Raw genomic sequence first — 14,797 nt, forward strand, 5'->3', positions numbered from 1 at the left:
TAAAGAAAGGAAGAGCCTGATCTACCTGTAATTTTCCTGAACCAAACTAAAATACCACTCCTAAAAGTAAGAGAAAGTGCTTTAAAAGTTCCTTAAAATGGGGGGAGAGGGGAAAAAAAAAAGTCCTTAAAATGGCTTCTAAATATCAAAGTTAGCAAGAGGATAAATAGGAAATTCTAATATAAGTATATAATGTTTAAATATTTAATCTGTAATAAGCATGGCATCTTTTTAAAAATTTCATTATGAACGCTCACAAAAAATTGTGAAATTCTTTCAACCTTTGCAACAGAATTCATAATGAAAGATCACAGTTCTTTGAGACCCAAAAATCACCCAATCCAGACCCTCTCTGCCTGGGTCCAACAGGGATGAAGTGACCAGCTCCAGCCAGGCAGCAGCCAGCATCCAGCTCATGGGCTCAGGGCTTTCTCATGGCACCATCTCGCTTCACTTTCTTACAAATGAATGAACGAGCACAGTGTTCATGCACCTTGTTGGAAATTTCACAGTGAGAATTCTGAATTTGCAATTACAAAATTCTCATATTGATATTGGAAGTTCTTCCTTTGATAGCACTGTCTCCAAAATTCTTGTTCTCAGCACTCAATACACGTGTACACACACACACACACACACACTTAGTTACATCTACACAAAGGTTTCTTTGTAGATTCAGAACTATATTAATTATATTAAATGTTGTCTATAGAATATACAATTTAATTTCGAACTGCTCTGCATTAAGAAAAACAAACCCTACAAAAAAGCTTACCTCAAAAATTTCAAAGCCATAAATGTCCAAAACACCCATGACCTTCTTTCTCACTTTGGTCTGCGCCTTAAAAAAAGTTTAAAATTGATGGGTTAATTTAAGCCTGAAAAATAACACTAAAAGCATACTAAGGAATATCGACCTATATTATAAGTTAATTGCGTTTCACACTACAAGAATAACTATAATTGAGTTTTGTTTTTATGAACGTATGAGGTAGAAAGTTGCATGGAATCTTCCAGAAATTTTAATAATAGATGATGCTTAACTATAATAAAAGATCACTGAATGTTACGATATAGGTAAGGCCTTTCAAAATCCTACTACTCCATCCAATATGCTCATTTTACTGAAGAACACATCAGCAGCTAGAGAGGTCAAGTGACCTTTTCAGCCAAGTGCACACAACTAAGACCTGGAATGCTCTCAGAGTAACTCTGCAAAGACCAGCAGAGCACTGTGAGATTTCTTATAACATACATGGCAAAACAAAATAAATAGAATCCTGACAAATTTCAACCTATGCGAGGACAATTCTTTTCAAGGAACAATCTTTGTAAGCAGTAATCAGTTACCTGATTATAAAATTAAAATATCTTTAACTTAATGTTTATACTCTGAATAGCATTTATTACAACCGATTTATCTGGTTAAAGAGAGTCAGTACCTTAATGCTTTCATTGATTCGATTTACCAGCCATGAAAACAATCTGCTGTAGAGGTTTTTAGCCAGAGCATCACGGGCATAATATGCCTATTAAAAAAAAAAAAAGAAAGAAAGAAAGAAAAAGAAAAACTCAGCACACACTATTGTCACAATGCTTAATTTCTATAAAATAATAAAGATATTTTTTAAATACTTAAAGCTCTTTTATTTCCAATTTCTTCTCAGAGCCAGTCTTCATTATATGCTGGATGAACAGTCAAACTGTTAAGAGAACTGTGCAAACTATTTATACCCAATTATTATATGTTTTGCATCCCAGGAAACTAATTCTAAATATTGCAAACACTTTCTCCATAAAGATATCCATCTCAGTATCACAGAACAGAGGACATGAAAAGCAATTAGAAGTCCAACAACAGGGGAATAGTAAGATAAATAAATGAATGCCCACTCAAAGGGAAGTTATAGTTATCACAGAAAGATCACAAAAACTAGGTAATAAAATGGAAAATGCTTAGGTTTTGTGAAAATAAAAAACTGTATATTTTTTATGAAGACTATATCCTTGTAACCCTAACACATAGGAAACTCAAAGGAAAAAACATTGAAATGATTCTGACTGATGTGATCTAAAAACCGTTTCCTTCATTCAACCTTCTGAACATTTAAAAAAATATATTTTGTAATGGGGACACCTGGGTGGCTCAGTGGTTGAGTGACAGCCTTTCACTCAGGTCGTGGTCCCAGAGTCCCAGGATCGAGTCCTGCATGGGGCTCCCTGCATGGAGCCTGCTTCTCCCTCTGCCTGTGTCTCTGCCTCTCTCTGTGTGTCTCTCATGAATAAATAAAAATAAAATCTTCTTTAAAAAAAGAAAAAAAAAACATTCCGTAACTACTAGTGTCGCAATACACTGTTGCTGTTTTTAAGACACTGACCATGTACGTGCATTGCACTGCTTATAAGTAGAAATTTGGGCATTTCTATTAAAGTAAACCATTACATTTTTGTTTTATAAAGAATTAGATGATAAGGAAAGTTTTTTTCCATGTTTCTTTCTAAATGAAGTGTAACAACTTTAATAACAGTCACCTCGCTGACAACATACTGAAGCTTTAGAGCACCTTTTCCCTTCCTCTGACACTTCACATCTGACACATGCTAATCCCAAACCTTTCTCCCTAAGTGTCAGGCAGCCACTCCCACGACAGCTAGAAAATCCACTTGGAAGTTGGCAAACAAATAGAACCCAACTGCATAATGCTGTCTTGAAGGGTGATTTTTAATGATCCCACTGCAGAAAATGCATGTAAATGCTGAAACAGAGAAATAAGCTTAGATTTAGATGAACAACTTTTCTCTACTCTCCTTTCTTCTAGGTTTTATTTTTTAAAAATAGGCCACACAAGTGCCTAGAACAGCGCCTGGTACATCATAAGTCTATACATGTAATGATATTATATGACTTCTGAAATATCCTCTTCCTTTCCCACTCATGAGCCTATAGAATTCTTCCTTAATCCTTTCCCCTTTCTTCTTTTAATTTCCAGTTACCTCAAAACACCACATAATCTCAAAATACCTATTTGTAAACAGAATGTCATCATAATGGCATCTGGTGTTTTTAGTGGTGTTCTATCTGCTTCCAACAAGCCACCATTTCCATATGCAACTGAACTAATAGTGACAACTTATCCTGGCACTGCTTTATATTTTTTAAAATGTATTCACAGCCAACATATTAATCTTCTTTGCTTCCTTCAAACAAATATTTATTCCAGAAGTTTCAAGCTCAAATGCTTCCAGGGATGGCATGATAGAAATGAATGGGAAGTAGTAGGATCTGCAGGGGTTCAAAGATGCATTCCACATTAAAGGCACTAAAATTCAAAATTTAAAAAGCAAGCAAACAAAATGAAACAAAACAATAACAACAAAACTACCCTTTCATCAAATAAGATATTGAGCTGTATCTGGCCCCAGGAGCTGTCAATCTGCCAGCCCTGACTTCTCGAGTCTGATTCATGCCACCTAATTTCCACAGTAACATCCTCCAAGAATGTCCCCATCCAAGACAGGGGAAAAATGTTTATTCTCACTTAAGGAGCACTAACAAGGTGTGTAGAAATAAGGAAGACACTGAGTGCATAGATTAACCATCTCCAATTCTAAGGCCAATATGAAAAGACTGCATTTCTGCAGCTGCGTGAAGCCCACGGAGAAAAATCCCAAATGGAATGTGCTTCAGAGGTGACCAGTACTGGTCTGTGGCCCAGGTAAAGGCGATACACAGATGTATGGCCCCTGGGCCCATCCTGTAGTAGCTTATGGTGGAGTGGTGGAGATCAAACCAGTATGAATCAATCAGTCAGAGAGCAAGTGCCCAAGGAGAGGGAAAAAAAAAAAAAAGGAATTCAGAGAAGGGAGAAGAGGGGGCCTGCTACAATCCAGGAAGTCTTCCTGGATGAAGTGTAATTAGATAGACCATTCAGACAAGCAGGAAGAATTAGCTAGGGCCTATGAGTAAAGGATAAGTAAGAGCAAAGACATGGGGTAAATATAAGGATGGTAAAAAAAAAAAAAAAGTTCTCTTATTTAGAGAACTTAGCAGGGAATAAATTGAGATCAACTGTGTAGGGTCAGATTAGCCTGAGGCCCGTGGAAGCTGAATGACAACTCTGGTCTTGAGTTTCTATCATTTCACTCTTCATCAGTGTATCTGAGGAAAGATCTACGCGCCTTGGGGAAGATGAGGAATGCGGTGATAATGGCGCCCAAGAACTGAAGCTATGAGGAAATGTTAATAAAACAAATTACTTCTCGCTGGAATCAAAACTTTTAGGCAAGAAGACCGGTTGAAACCTAAACCCTACGTTAAAAAAATAATAAACCTTGAATAAGGAGCTGAAAAATCAAGGACCTCAAGTCAAATTCTTTTACGCCAAAGGTAAAAGGAATGTGGAAAACTTTAACCCAGTGATGCAAGGTGTCTCAAGCTCATAAAGCAGGAGGCACCTGGACCTGGTTTCCGTAGACGATGATTAAAAGGCAAGAGTAAAATACACAATGAAAACACCACGAAATATCCACATATGTGTATATATGGAATATCTATATACAAAAAATGTGGATATTCCTAAAGGGCCTTCTGAAACAGCAGGCATTTTCTCTTTGCAGCAGCATATACTTCACGATCCCCACTCCAGCTATTGAGAACGTCTCAACTCCATGTGACCTTCATTCAATACAGCGGTTCTCAAAATGTGGTTCCTGGACCAGCAGCAGCAGCTCCACCAAGCTTGTCAGACAATGCAGATTCTTCCCTCGGTCTCCCCACACTACTGAATCCAACGCCCCAGGGGCACAGCCTGCAAACCGGGTTTGCAAACCCTCCAGGGGGTACTGACGGACGCTCAAGTCTGAGAACTGCCTCCATACTTCACCTTTCCAGCTGCGTTGCTCTGAACCCATGTCACAAGTCTAGAGCTACAGCTGAGCTCAACCAACCCTCCCCCGGATGTGGACTCCAAACCTGGCTTTTCTCATTGCTTTCTTTTTGAAATGCACTTTTGCCCATTCTTTAGACATCTAAATCCTTCAAGACCATCTTTCCTGTCTCCCATCATCCCTTATGCCCCTGAGAGCGGTCTACCTGGGGGCCTATGCTGAGCAGGCTCAATGACTCAGTATCTCACTATCTGACTTTGCATTTGTAAGGTTGACCTGGACAGACAGGACAGCAGAAGTAGTAATGTAGGAAGAAGGACACACAGCGGTTATAGCTAGAAAATTTGCATGTACACCACATTATAGTATTTTCCATAGTCAGAACAGCTTGCCTAAAATGAGAAATCAACACCAGGCATCCTTGGGTCTAGTTTGGAGCAGGGAGGGGAAAGAATAAGTCCACCCACTATCTTACAGATGCTTGAGGCCACTTACAGAGAGGAGGAAAATATGGCTGGACCGCGGGGAGAGAATCAAGTAGGGCTCTGTGGGAACAGTCCCAAATTAATCATTTAATTCCAGCCCAGATCAGCACTGACCAACGGGACAATGTCTGAGCTGCAGAACAAAGGGTTTATACCGCAAAGGGCTTCAGAAGCTGCCTTGGTATAACATCCACCCTCGCATCCATCCATCCATCCATTTAACTTGAACCAATGGAGGGAAGAAATAAGCATCTCAGACATGTGTCTCAGAAAGACTTCATTGGCTTCAGATGGACAAGATAGAATAAGGAAGGCAGGGAGGCCAATCTTCTCCCACTACGTTCTCCAAATGGGTGAAAGGCAATCCTAGCTTTCCAGTTGCCTGGGTGGAAACTGTTGGGAGTCATCCTTGAACCTTCTCTTTCTCTCATACCACGTATCAGGTCAGCAGCACTTCTTGTTACCTCTACCTTCAAAATACACCCAGACATACTGCTGCTCACCGCACTGCTATCCCCTGATTAAACCACCCTCATTTCTAGGTTAGTCCACAGTTCCTTGCAGCTCTCCAGAGCCATGAACTGAATGTACGTGTTGTCCCTCCACCCCACCCCAATTCTGTATGTTGACGCCCAAATCCCCAATGTGATGATCCTTGGAGGTGGGGCCTTTAAGAGATAGTTAGGTTTAGATGTTAGATGAGGTCATGAGGGTAGAGTTTCCAGGATGGAATCAGTGTTCCTTATAAGGGGATGAGGACATGAGGACCCCAGCATGCACTACTCCCCCCCCACCCCTCGTTCTTGTGAAGAAGGTGGCCGTCCATCAACTAGGAAGGTGGCCCTCACCAAGAACACGACCATGCTGGCTCCCTGATCTCAGCCTTCTAGCCTCCAGAACTATGAGGAATAAATGGGGTTTTGGTTTATTTGTTTAAGCCACCCGATGATGGCATTCTGTTATAGCAGCCCAAACTGAGACACCTTGCTTGTACCCTTCTTCTCCTACACTCTGCTCCCCACACTGCAGCCAGAATGACCCTCTGAAATACAAAGCAGGTCAGGCCACTGGTGTCATTTCCCAACTCACTCAGCCCAGACTTCCCTGCCCCAGCACCATGGGTCTCCCTTATGCTGCTCTGGTTTTTCTTTTCGTCTGCTGCTAGCTTGCTATATAAATTTATTTATTTACTAGCTCTACTGGCTATTGTCTGACTCCTCCCCCTGCCAAAATGTCAAGCTTCACGAGGGCAGGGGTCGTGATTTGTTTAGTTTGCTGCCCAGAATGATGCCTGCAGAAGTATGACAGTTAACAGAACAGCCTACAAAATACAATTTTTGTTTCTATTTACATAAAAATATCACAGACTTTTTTAAAAAAACTCGCTTCTGGACATTACGTTCCACCCACCTGAGCCACATTCAGTGTCGTTGAAACCTTCTCCTGCTTGGCCTCGACGGTTCGGAAACTGAAGGCTCGTTCTAGAACAGACTGATCAATGCCGGTCAACTCACAGATTTCTTTTAACTCTGTTGGGGGATGGACACAAAGAGTGACTGCCCATGTGCTGCTAAAAATCATTGCCAAGGCTCTCAGTGTTCTCTAGGAATCACATTCAAATCAAACAGCATAAAATGTATAACTCGAGAGACTTAAACCTCAGCTATAATTATGTTTCTGTTCAGTTTCATTGGACATGTTTTCAAAACAATGAAAAGCAAAAGTTTTACTTTCTAGATTAAAAATTGGGAAGAAGTTCAAAGCAAGTTTGCTAAACAAGGCTGACTCTCCACTGACTTACCATTTTTATCTTTGATTTTGCTTTCATCTAAACCATTCACTCGAGATTCGGGCTTGAACTCGATGTTCCCCAGTTTCAACACCGCTGCCACCACCTCCAAGACAGACTCGGCTTCATCATCCATAAAACCCACAATCTGCATGGCATTCTGGGGGGTTGGGGGGGGGAGAAAAGCAGCTGTTTTCTTTCTGCCATTCTTTTATTATTTTTTAACTAAATCACATAACACATTTGTTTCTGGGGAAAAAAAAATGTAAAGACAAAGTGTCTGAGAACAAGCTCCCCAAAAGGCAAACCTATTAACAGACCAGGTGTAGTACCAGTGTGGGGCTCTAACTTGTTCTGTGGTCTCAAGGGGTGATTCAAGGATCCCCCCCAGGGCACTTTGCATGCTATGGCAAGAGGGTGCAGGGGTGCAAAGGAAGAGGAAGAGGGTGGAAGAGGAGGCTAAGAGCTGAACCTTGACTTCTAACCCACTTCCTCTGCAGTAACTCAGTGTGTGCGTGTGTGTGTGTGTGTGTGTGTGTGTGAATATGTGCGTGCATATCTATCTTTTTTATACTGGGTTCTGATGCTAGAAAGAAAACCAAACAAAAGGCTTTTTTATAACCTCCTACATGAAAACCGCCTCGCTTATTTTACCTGAGAAAAACTGGTGAAGGTGGACAAGGTGAAGTGCCTGGCTCAAGGCATTACAGGGAACAAGGAACACTGCGCTAGTCATAAATTTTATTGAGTGCCAATGATTTGTGAGGCAAAGCACTACAGAACTGGACTTGAACCCAACTCTTAAATCATGTCCGAAAAGCAAAAGGCTTCCATAGGCGGATGTTTACAGAGTTTTAACAAATTACATACTCAAGGAAATACTTCCTTTTTTGAGAATAGCCCAGCTTTTTTGTTGTATTTGGTTGTGACTCTGCTACCTAACAATGAGAATAATGTAAGCTTTTTGTACGGAAAATTTCAAACATATACAATAGTAGAGAAAGCAGGAAAAGAACCCCATGTCATTTTCACTCAGCCTTGAAGATGAACTGATGCTGGTCCCGTTTCAGCTCATTTGACCTGCTCCCACTTCCTGACCATCACAGCTGTCCCATTTGGAAGTAAAGCACAGTGATTATTATATCATGTCCTACCGGGAGTAATTTTCAAAGTGCCACATAAACACAGAAGTTAGGATATGGTTTAAAATAATTTTTTTTAAAGATTTTATTTATTTATTCATAGAGGCACAGAGAGGTGGGGGGGAGAGACACAGGCAGAGGGAGAAGCAGGCTCCATGCAGGGAGCCCGACGCGGGACTCGATCCCAGGTCTCCAGGATCACACCCCAGGGTGCAGGCCCTGATTGAAAATAATTTATCTTCTAATGAACATGAAATGCCAATCATTCTGATTTACAAATGATTTTTGGAAAAAATATATAAAAACATGACTTTCCGTCTCAAAAACACTATCGATTCAGTGCTTTCGTACGACAGTTTTCACAGTTGGAAATGAACTACTAAGCGATGGCCATGAAAATATTTGATTTATATGCAGCATTAGAAGAGTCTGGGTAATCTAATAAAGAAAGCTCCTTTTGATAAGTAGTAAAATCACATACTCTAGTTAAGCGCAGGCCTTCACAATATCGTATGATTTTAATAAGAATACAGTAAGTTCTTGTGTAATTCCAAAGCCTAAGGGAGCATGGGTTATACCTCAGAAAACTCAGAATTGTTACCAATTCCAAATGAGCGACACATTTTAGAGAGTAATGGAAGGACTGTATCTCGCTTACCCTAACAGTTCTGAAATTGGCTGCGTCGTCCACTCCATTAACTTTGGCTGAGTCCAAACTCAGGTAGTTATATCTGCTGAAATCCCGCTCCAGTGTAAGCTTATCTATTGAATCACGCATACAAGTTGGTAAGTTACTTCAATAAATCTAACCATCTTTAACATCTCATTCCTTAAAACCTCCAGATAAAAGGACTTTCGTCTTAGGTACTTAGGCAACAGAACAAGAATCGATACCGAAATACTAATAGCATTCTTCTAAAATCTACCTTTACTACTGTTGTACATATTTCCAACTGCCTTTCACATTTATTTGTAGTAAGGCCCCTTCCGTATTTTTGTAAGATAAAACATCTTCAAGGTACCATTTCATTATAGCAAAGGACGTCTGCGATGGATTCCCATGCCTCTGGACGGCAGGGCGGTGATAAAGGTCTTCATGCAAAACGTTCTTTGGATTCTTTCGAATTACTTCATTGGGATGTTTTCCCAAAAATGGTGCACCTGGGCTCTGATCATCGTATGACTTATTCTGGATGGCTAATTAGTCCCCACGAAGGGGTCCTCACTTGGAAGGAAGGACACCCACAAGCCCTACGCAGACTGGGGCCTGCTCCCCTCTGCTAGCTCTGTCCTTTTTAATGACTTTTGCTGATAATGTGTATAGCGCACACTTCAGTGCTGTTTCCGTGACACTTGAGGATTATTAGGATAATTCTTGCCCAAATGTCATTTGCTTTCCATAGTTCTAATTTGGACTATTTGTTCAAAACTTTCATCACTTCACTATTAGCTTATTGGATACTTTCCTGGCAGACTTGGATTAATTCCTTAAAATAGCCGAAGGTCAGATTTTTAACTCTTGTATCAATTACAAATGTTTTCCCACTATGTTTAATCTTCCCTGAGCAATTCTTTTTTTTTTTTTTTTTTTGTAATAATTGTTCTCCTTACTGCTCCCTGCTGATTTCCTCTTCCTGAGTGGAACAACTATTTTCTTCCATCTGATTGTTTAGATTTATGGTTCTCTCCCCCCGATCCCTCTACTATTTAACTGGCTCTCTGAGTTAGCCATCTGAGACCTGTGCACAGCATCTGGTGAGGTACAGGGACATGCAGCAAGCAGATGCTGGGGCCGATGACAGAAGCAAACATACCATGTTCTTCACCTCACCCACAGTCATGCAAGAGTTTTAAGAAACAGGGACTTACTTAGGAGCTCTTCAGAGGCACCGGAGAGCAGCTGATAGAACACGTGGAAGTTCCTTTCACCTCTTGGCTGCTTAACAACTCGAGACTTCTCCAAAAGATCTAAAGAAGAGAGAAGAGTCAAATCATCGCATATGGTTAATTCTGCTTGCAAATCCAGCCTGGTTCTTCTCTGCCACCCCTCTCCCTTTTCCATTGTCTGTTTTGTGTTACTGAAATAAATAATGATAGAAGCTACATTTTCAGTTCTCCCCTTCAGGAAGAAGCCTGGCTCTAACTAAAATCACCAGATTAAACAAACCAGGTTCTCGTCAAACAATAGTGAATATGCAAAATAAGTTCAACAATAACATTCGAAGAGCTGATGAAAGACGATACGGTTTATATGAAGGTGCTTTGGGTTCTATGTAATATGTGATGACATTAAGTTCTTCAAAACACAGCATTACAAATCTCAGCCATTTGTTATGAATCCGCTTAATAATTATAAAGTTAATGTTTCTGAGATCTTATTATGCGCTAAGTGCTTTATAGTCATTATCTCATTCAATCCTCGCGGCCATTCTATCAAGCATTATTCAACAGACGAAAAAAAGAGCCCAAGAGTTTAAGTAGGATTTGAAATCAGGCCGTCTGAGCCAAATGCAAACCCTACCTCATCATATCCACACACTCTGCTACCTGGGATAAAGGAAGCAGATTTTCTTTATATTTCAAAGTCTTAAGAGAATGAAAGGTGATTTCATTTCATGGAATTTGGTGTTGTTATTTGGCAGTATATTTTCCTTGGTTCTACATGCTTTTTCATCTGATATTTTGATTCTTATCAAGTTATCAAACTTTCATCCAAAGCTAAAGGAAGGAAGAGGGAGAGAGAGAAGGAGGATGGGAGGGAGAAAAAAGCCAAACCACCAGAAAAGAGTCATTATGGCAGTATCCAAGAGATGGCAAATACAATGGCAGAGAATATTCCTGCCTGAAGTCCTGCTTATCACGGACTAGTGACATAAAAGAGGGTCTGGATCCTGTGGGCAAAAGCTAAATTTAGTTATAAAATTCCAAATCAGTGATCCCGTTATTAATTCTAGAGAATAGACACATTTGATTTCTTTTTTTTTTTAAAGGTTTTATTTATTTATTCATGAGAGACACACAGAGAGAGAGAGAGGCAGAGACACAGGCAGAGGGAGAAGCAGGCTCCACACAGGGAGCCCGATGCAAGACTCGATCCCAGGACCCCGGGGTCACGCCCTGAGCCGAAGGCAGGTGCTCAACCGCTGAGCCTCCCGGGCATCCCCACATTTGATTTCTAATCAGGTTGAAATCTAAACAGTATCAAAGGAATGAGGGAGAGGTGTGCAATTTCTCTGGGAATGGTCACCGAACTTCTCAATTGGTATTTTTGGAAGCCACACTAGCATGTAAAGAGGAGGTGAGGTAGAGTTAAAGAGCGCAGATTCGGTGAATGAGAAGTCTCAGGGGGCTCCCAAAACCTGAGGTCATTTGTAAGAGTGAAGGGATGGATTGCAAGGGCACATCAAATTAAAAATGAGAACAAATATATATATAAGTTCAAAAATTACAGGAACAGGATGCTCCAGAGTTTTAGTTTTCATCTCCTGCTCTCATTTGATTTGGAAACCTGCCCGTTCCCTCAAATCATACGTGGAGAATAATGAAGAATTCATATTTAACAAAAAAGAAACAGAAGAGAAATTGAAAACCCGAGGGAGACAAAATTTAGAAAAGAAGGGACTGTGTACTATTCATCCTCTCTAAGGACTGAATGTTTCATTCAGTCTGTAAGTAAACACTGACATACAAAGCAGAGGACAGAAAGCAGGTAAGATAAAAATGGACTATGACGATACTTCTTAGCATGTGACCAAGCTCCTATGGGGTTCTGAGAAGACAGACATAGTCTGAGAAGAAAAAATCCACAGAGCATGGGCAGATTCTTCACTGAGAAACTAATCCGTAGACAAAACCCCTCAAGCCTAGAAGAAAGTAACTCAACTACGTGAAAAATATAAACAAATGCTACAGTTCCCTTCATGTGTTCACATACAATTCCTCCAATCAGCTCACTTACTGCTCACCCACTACGCCCCAGGAACTATCTGGAAGCGCACCCAGCACCGACCGCAAATATGAAAACCTTCTTCCCCGAGGCCTAGGAATGTCCCACACTCTCCGATTACTCCCACCACCCAACCAACAGCAGTTCTCTCCAAGCTGGGGTGCTGGGCCCCCGAGAGAGAGCAGGAGGTGGGGTGGGGAAGGCAGCATGACCATGTGTTTGGGGGACACCCCCAAACTCCCAGGCTCTTCCCACCGCACTAGGAATCCTGCCACACACCTTGGAGCCCTGGCGCCTGCGGCCCCTCATTTCACATGGGTCCCTTCATCGTGATGACAAACAGGTGTCTGATGGCACTTGCCCCATCACCTTCCAACATGCCACATGTGGCCCTTCAGGACATGAAGAATACTCTCAAAGCAGGTCAGAGCCACATACGGACCAGTCTCATGTTTGGCACTCTTGGAACAAATGCTCATAGGAAATGGGATAAAACAGTAATGGCTAGAAGATTCAGCAGACGACACACATCAAAATAAAAAATAATATTCACGGGGCACCTGGGGGGCTCAGTGTTGAGCGTCTGCCTTTGGCTCAGGTCATGACCTCAGGTCCACCTCGGTCCTGGGATCGAGTCCCACATCGGGCTCCCTGCATGGAGCCTGCTTTTCCCTCTGCCTGTGTCTCTGCCTTGCTCTCTCTCATGAATAAATAAATATATAAAATCTTTATAAAAAAAAAAAAGGGCAACATTCACATGTGCACAGTGTGGAAAGGAATGTTGGTCAATATGCTGATAGGATCAGTGATTGCTATCACATTCAAATACGAAGCATAATACGACGCGTGTGTAAAAGGAAAGGTGCAAAGGCGAAGCAGGAAGCGAACTGTCCCTGACCTCCTGCTATGAATTTGGTGCTTTTCATGCGTTATCATATTCAACCCCAAACACCTCCCTGGAGGTTGGTTTTATAATCCCTATTTTATAGATGAGAAAATGACGCTCACATCGCACTGTTACTAAGGGACAGAGCCAGAATTCAAAGCTTCAGGTGACTAAGACACCGTCTTACACTGCCTGTAACTTTCCAGCAAAAGGAATGCAAAATCCATAAACATTAGGAAAGGCTGTACTTTACGTAAAATATATAGCTTCACCTAAGCAACTCAATCACAAAATGAGAAGTCTTTTATTACAGAGCAGTTGAAGGTTTTAGCGCCTAACATGCTTCGTCTATTGCTCCAGAGCCTCCTATTTCTTTATGACTTTTCTTGTAGGTCATAAGCTTCCAGGTAGAAAAGTAATCAGGGAAAAGGCTTGCCCCCAAATAATTTACTAACGCTTGAAACCATTCCCTATTCCTTTTTTAAAAAAATATTTTTAATATATTTTTTTATTTTTTTAAAGATTTATTTATGATACACAGAGAGAGAGAGAGAGAGAGAGGCAGAGACACACCGGAGGAGGAAGAAGCAGGCTCCATGCCAGGAGCCCGACGGGGGACTCGTTCCAGGGACTCCAGGATCGCGCTCTGGGTCAAAGGCAGGTGCTAAACCGCTGAGCCACCCAGAGATCCCCACCATTCCCTATTCTATTTATTTTTAATGGGCACGCACCAATGCAATCTAAGAGTAGGAAGCCCTATTGAATGGCTATTCGAAATACAGAACATAAATTTACTATAAAGACTTGCCACAGATCATTTTAATTTACTGAATGGTGCCCTGAATTAGTCAAAGCAAACACTGGCTTAGCCTCCTCTTGGCTTGACGTGATTGTGCCACCACTGAGTCTAGAAGATTTAGTAAAGAAGAGTGCGGGACATGCCAAATGTTCAGTCGGGGAGAGAGTGTAAGTCTCCATGTATCCCAATGCAGTTTCCCTGCAGTGCATTTCCCCCTCAAAATATACATTTAAGTTCACATTAAATTTGATACAAACTTAAGTTTTAGGGGAAGAGCTAAACCTATTAAACCATTCTAAAGGAGAAAACCAGCAGACAGGGGCAGAGAAACCCTGGAATCCAAACTTCCCCACCTGCCCCCACCATGCCACTGCCACCTGACTATTAGCAGAACCAGGATGTCACTCAGGGGCTTTCCTACTTTTGACTCATCACCAGCTAGTCAACGGCACGTACATGTGCCCGTGCACAGCAGAGGCCAACCTCCCCCAAGTACAAGACATAAAAGAAGTAAAACGTGCATGTTTGCATCCACTGGAGAAGGAAGTCTTTCAATTGGCAAAGGAATAGTAAGATAAGAAGTAGTTGGGGGGAAAAATCACATTACTTTAGAACATAACAGATGAAAGATGAGATAGTATGATCAGATTTATTTTATGTAGAGTCTCCCTTCCTGAAAAATAGAACAGTCCAAGTCCAAGGCTTAAGGAATAATCAGCTTGGTCTCACTTTTGCCAAGAAGACCAGTGATGATGGAAGCCCCAGGATGCACAACACTGACCGACCCCCAGAGATCCTGTGTTCCTCTCCAGTTGCTCAAAGATAGATATTATGAAGAAAGTATTTATGGGCATTTTAGGCTT

General features: G+C 41.3%; 1 protein-coding gene across 5 annotated transcripts in view; it reads right to left on the minus strand.

The window, feature by feature from the left end:
- MYO1B (myosin IB) overlaps positions 1–14,797 on the minus strand; it is a 175,682-nt gene that overhangs the window by 45,507 nt on the left and 115,378 nt on the right. For all 5 annotated transcript variants that reach the window (XM_077885398.1, XM_077885400.1, XM_077885399.1 and 2 more), the window contains 6 exons: positions 10,173–10,271; positions 8,962–9,065; positions 7,174–7,321; positions 6,783–6,901; positions 1,443–1,529; positions 776–841 (listed from right to left, as the gene is read on the minus strand). In XM_077885398.1, coding sequence (XP_077741524.1) covers positions 776–841; positions 1,443–1,529; positions 6,783–6,901; positions 7,174–7,321; positions 8,962–9,065; positions 10,173–10,271 — 623 coding nt within the window. The remainder of the gene's footprint in view (positions 1–775; positions 842–1,442; positions 1,530–6,782; positions 6,902–7,173; positions 7,322–8,961; positions 9,066–10,172; positions 10,272–14,797) is intronic.

This window comes from Canis aureus, chromosome 36 (assembly GCF_053574225.1).
Source record: "Canis aureus isolate CA01 chromosome 36, VMU_Caureus_v.1.0, whole genome shotgun sequence".
NCBI lineage: Eukaryota > Metazoa > Chordata > Mammalia > Carnivora > Canidae > Canis > Canis aureus.